This window comes from Contarinia nasturtii, unplaced genomic scaffold (genome assembly GCF_009176525.2).
Source record: "Contarinia nasturtii isolate CC-2019 unplaced genomic scaffold, AAFC_CNas_1.1 Cnas_scaffold_810, whole genome shotgun sequence".
Lineage (NCBI taxonomy): Eukaryota > Metazoa > Arthropoda > Insecta > Diptera > Cecidomyiidae > Contarinia > Contarinia nasturtii.
The window spans coordinates 3091174-3096498 of record NW_022198157.1 but is presented as its reverse complement, the minus strand read 5'-3'; the positions used below and the strand labels follow the sequence as shown (position 1 = coordinate 3096498).

At 32.1% G+C, this 5325-nt stretch overlaps 1 protein-coding gene across 1 annotated transcript; it reads right to left on the bottom strand.

Moving 5' to 3' along the window:
- Positions 1-379: 379 nt before the first annotated feature.
- LOC116342079 lies at positions 380-2028 on the bottom strand. Its single transcript, XM_031769569.1, has 6 exons — positions 1910-2028; positions 1634-1794; positions 1491-1562; positions 1110-1205; positions 671-727; positions 380-614 (listed from the first exon to the last, which is right to left on the bottom strand). Exons 1-6 carry the CDS (start codon positions 1940-1942, stop codon positions 491-493), a joined length of 543 nt encoding a protein of 180 aa, XP_031625429.1. The 5' UTR covers positions 1943-2028; the 3' UTR covers positions 380-490.
- Positions 2029-5325: the final 3297 nt, after the last annotated feature.

The following is a 5325-nucleotide window of genomic DNA, read 5'->3' as shown; positions in this document are numbered from 1 at the left end:
GTTTAATTAAGAGTGAAGTAAGTGGTGGAGTATTATGACCCCAAGCAAACCTTTCGTTTCCTAAATCTCAGTGTATTATTAGTAAGAATGCATTGAAATGCCGTTATTACGTGACTTTGCTTTGAATGAATATTTCAACTTAATCTGCATTTTTGAAGATTATGAAATTTCGCAGAATGTATTCGGTCGAAGGAAAAGAAAATTCGATTAATGGCACATAAATTTCACTCAAGAGAGGCGTAAGTAAATATAGCGAGCTTCATCACACTAAGGTGGTTTCGTCACTCGTGCGAATTGTCATTCGCTGTAATAATAGAACACAAAAAAATCGAAGTGTCAAGAAATATACACTTATATGTTTTTCAGTAAAAACATCACCTAAATTAAACATTTTCCTTTAGTTTTTACCGACAGATTTACATTTAAATGTTATAAGTTTTACAATATTGTATTAATTTCATTTGCAATTGTAGAACATTTTGCGGTGACATTAATTTAGGCGATTATAAACAATGTCACGACCTGGTCCCTGCGTAGCTTTCATCCAGCATATATTTGTAAACATATCAATGGCCATTTGCTCGATCAATTTTTTTGTACTCGTTGGTGTTCCACTTTAACAAATTATGTTTAAATTATATAAATATTATTCGAATGGAGAATATATTACCTCTTATTATAGAGTTCATTCAATGCGTCTGCATATCTATTCATTTCTTCCATACCACTAAAATTTAAAAGTTAGTCTAATTAATATCTTTACTGTATAAAAATTCAAATAGCCTAGAATTCATATAGGCAAATTTTGATAAAAATGCGAGCATATACCGTCAATCAATTTGAGCAAAAAATGAGAGAGGGAATATTTTAACTTTACTTTTAATTTTAACATCAGACATTTCTATATAGCGGCATACAAAATGTCGTGCATTCGATTGTAATGGATACACGACATCTGTAGGTTGCAATTATAGTTCAAAAGGTTTTAAATTATTTCCATAATTTTTTGTTGTATTTTATATTCTGCAATTTTGATTTTTGCATGTATATATCAACTCAAAAAATACTTTCTATTGAAAATGTTGCACATAGGTGTAAGAAGATCTTACCAATCAAGATGATTTTCTCCATACACTCCATTCATATATTCGAATTTGAAATTTTCAAAAGTTATTTCCACCAGATGGAAAATACTTACCAGCGCCCTAGTGAAAAATCAATTACAAATTGAAATATATTGAAAAATATTCCACCGGTCTTGAATGTCATTAATTTTATACATGAAGCAACATCAACACAGAGTCGAACCGAACTCCAAACTACTGGCAGCAACATTAATTTTTGAAAATGTCTTTCATTGAGGACAATTTTATATGCTCAACATAGTTCCCATTTTTTGCCGTTTGACCGCTGAATCATCGGTTGTTGCTATGTGACATACAATGACATTCAAGAGGGACGACCATTTCGAATAGAAGAAATTGAAATACCCTGTGACCGGGGTTTTAGGATAGCTCTTAATTTGTTGAAGCTTGCTTGCATTGAGTGTTTTGCCACAGCATCTGAAGGATATAAATGAATTGTTCCGAATTGGAATTATTTCGAAAAAAAATATGTGCACTTGAATACTTACTTCTGAAACCAATGAGACGGGTCGAATGTTTGCGCATGGTAAAAAGCATTTGCTGTGAGGGATTCATTAACACAACAATATTGAAGATCAGTAATGGTGCCCAGCTGAATTTGATTAATCATAAACGATCCATCGACTGGAGAACTGATCATGGATATACCCTATGTAAAATAATACATCACAAACAATTTGTAAATTCGTGGCCAAAATTGTAATAAATAATACATCGAACGATAAAATATTTTAAACTAATTAATCAAAAAAAAAAATATTCACCAAAAAAAATGATAAAATAACGAATAATTTCATTGTTCTCGAATTTTTTAAACTTTAATAAAAGAAGCCAACAAGTTTAGTTGATTCGCATTAAGTAACGTCTCAAATTGAATTGTCTTTTAAAGAGGATTCCTCTATATTTTATACACTTTTTCGTCAAATTGTTTTATATGTGGCTCAAACTTTGTACGTGAAAAAAAACTAGGAAGAAAATAATGAAAATTCCACAGTACACGTGTAAAATATATTGTTTGAAATATTATTTACACACATTTTTTTCGACGTTGGTTCAACATCATTTTATTTGCGTAATTTAAAATTGAACCATTTTCGAATTCAAACACATGTGTAGGTTAAAGAAAAAAACAATTATTTTACATAAGACCTTCAAGAACGTCTGGCAAGACAAAGTTTCACAATTCACGCGGCAAAGATATTTAGATTCAGTTAAGAATGATTTCGTTGAAAAATGGTTACAATGAAATGAAGAAACTAGAAATGTTGCTTTAAAAAATATTTTCGTTTGCTAAATCTCAGTCCAACAACGATGCATTGAAATGCCGTTACTACGTAACTTTGCTTTGGGTGAATATGAGGTATACATCATGCACGGTAACTCAAACCACTCTAAAAATTTAATATTTTATATTAACATCACAAAGAAACGAAATTTGATGTAATGTTGGAAAATGCCATTTCATTTACTTGCAAATTGCATTATTCATTTACGTTTTGGAACAATTTCTTGATTCGTTGAGCAATTATTTTTGTTTAGTTATTCTTGTTTATTTTTTATTTTCAAAAAGATCTCAATATTTCATTTTAACTTGCATTTTTGAAAATTGTGAAATTTCGCAAAGAATTTATTCATTTCAATATATTCGAAAAATGCGAACTTTCACATCGTTGAAGACAAAGAAACGTTGAAATAAGAAAATGTTTCTGCTTTTACTTGATAGCAAACTGAAACTCCCCAAATATATGCAGGACTTTTTAATGAATATATCTCGTGCATTGAAGATAGGCATGCGAGAATGTATTCGGTCGAAGGAAAAGAAAATTCGAATGATTAATGTGTTTTAAATGCCACATAAATTTATAAACACAAGCTCAAGAGAGACTTAAGCATACCGTCATTCATATATGGAGCTCAATACTGTGCATGCGTACCATGTCACCTACTTGCCAACTATTTGTGTTACGCACATTGAATTCCCTAAACTTGATTGAGCTGTTGTTATTTTCACAATGCATCCTTGTTACATAAAGTATCCATAACTGAGAATGAATGTTGCGCTAAATGAAAAACACAACAATAAGACGAAAACATGGTTTGGCATATTGCGTTGATTAGTCCGAGTGTGTACAGCTGGTATAAGGAACAATAAAATATATGCAAGCATGCAAGCATTTCATTTCATTTAAAAGACGTCTTCGTTTTATTCTGCTTGTCTAAGCATAGGCTGAAAAGTTGAAAGTATCTTTTGTTTAATCGAAATATATGACATATTCCGTTGTGAAGATGCCTTTGCGACCTCACTTGCGAGCGTTGGAAATGGCATTTTGGAATTCATGTTTTTATCACACTCGACATATGTATTTATTGTATTATAAGCTTGCTCGTGTTCTAATTTCAAACTGATTCATCTAAACACAATCAAAATGAATAATACATTAAGATAGAGGATATTCAAGGATCTTTTCAACATTCTTCTACACTTATTTCATCGTATACACGCATGCACACAACGCCGTCTGCACATTCGCTACAACAACAGTTAAACACAACAAAACAACCGTTCAATTTTCAAAACAAAGCATCCATCGATGCACATATAGGCTTTAATACTATGTGCGAGCCAAAAGTTATTTGAAATATTTAAAATAAAGAAGAGAGAAATTGTTCGTTTTCCCTTCATCAAATTTATTCATGATGAAAATTGTTTTCGACAGAACTTTTCTCATATTTTATATATAAGAGATAAAAAAAAATCGCAAAAATAAAACAATTTCTTTTCGCATATTTTTGCGAAAAAGTTTTTAATGTCAAATTAAATGAACGACGCTTTGAAACGATAAACCAAAACAATTCTCATTCGACTTTTGTACATTGATGGCATTTTCATCAATGCGGAAATTAGAGAGCGAAAAACGGAAACTTCCACAATGTTGCGTTCGCGAATTCTTTTGTTATCTGATTTTTTTTATTATAATTGGTCAATCGTTTTGTTTTTCAAGAACACATCTGGGTCAGTATTGAAGTTTGGAAAAATGCGTTTTTCCCATTAAATTAAGCATCGTACATTTCAGCATCCTTTCCGCCAGTTGAATTCAAAACCATTAATTTCTTCCCTATTTTTTTAAATCCGCTTTCAAAGAATTGCATTAATTTACTTAAATTGATTGGCAGTCATCAATTACTCCAGAATCCCCCGAATTGTACAGATTCAACCAATACAATGGCCGTTGAGGGAGAGAAAAAATCATATTGTTATGTTGGAGCGTACCATGTTTTCGTAGTTTAGACTTAATTAAAATATAGCATTTTCCTTTGAAACGACTCGACTCTTGTCGTGAGGGGGATTTGGAAAAACAAGTATTTCACCTGCGTATGTGTGTATGTTCGAGTGGCCGAACCGGTGAATTGTGAATGTCTCTGAAATACCTGTGTTAGAAATTCTTTTATCTAAATTTCATTTTAATGCTTCTTTGCTAGTTTTAGCTTTTAAATCATGCTCTACTTAAAGCAATAACAATTGGATGATTTGAAGAGAGCACGAAGTTTTCAAATAAACAATTCGAAATGGTCGCCGTCGTTTTGAAAATAAAATGGAACAATAGAATTAAGCAAATACTAACTATGGCATAGCGTGCTCACGTAATGCACACACAGCTGTGTGCTATAAATGAAAAGATGTATGTACGAGCCAGAGAGGGAAGCGTTTGGCTTTAGCATTGGTTGAGCTTTGAAAAGATAGCATTTGTCCGTGACTTTTTCCTTGTTGTAATCGCAAATGCACACAATGGCATAAGTTAAAACCATTGTATATTTGCCAATTTGTAATTAAAATAAATTGTATAAAGAATAGAAGCGACTTTAACAAACATACACACAAAAACGCTGCAAATAGCAAAGAGAGCAAAAAAAACGTCGCCAAGAAAAAACATGATCGAAAGTCGGTTGCATGCGAACAACTTTCACTCGTCATCACTTTCTCAAATAAAAGGGGAAAATAAGCACAAAAGGCCAAATCAAAATGTGCTAAAACCGGAGACAAACCAGATGGATGGAATGAGAGAAAAACACACATACACACACACCCACACAACGGGGTAGATAGAGTTACAAGTTTGGGCTTAGACACAAACTCGTTAAAATACCAAATCAAGTGTTCTTTCGTGGTGAGAGAGAAGGA

Coding starts and splice junctions, on each gene's coding strand:
- LOC116342079 (XM_031769569.1), bottom strand. CDS start 1,942: ATGAAATTATTCGTTATTTTATCATTTTTTTTG. Junction 1,563..1,633: donor CCGTCTCATTGGTTTCAGAA/GTAAGTATTCAA, acceptor TATATCCTTCAG/ATGCTGTGGCAAAACACTCA. Junction 728..1,109: donor GGAGAAAATCATCTTGATTG/GTAAGATCTTCT, acceptor TTTAAATTTTAG/TGGTATGGAAGAAATGAATA.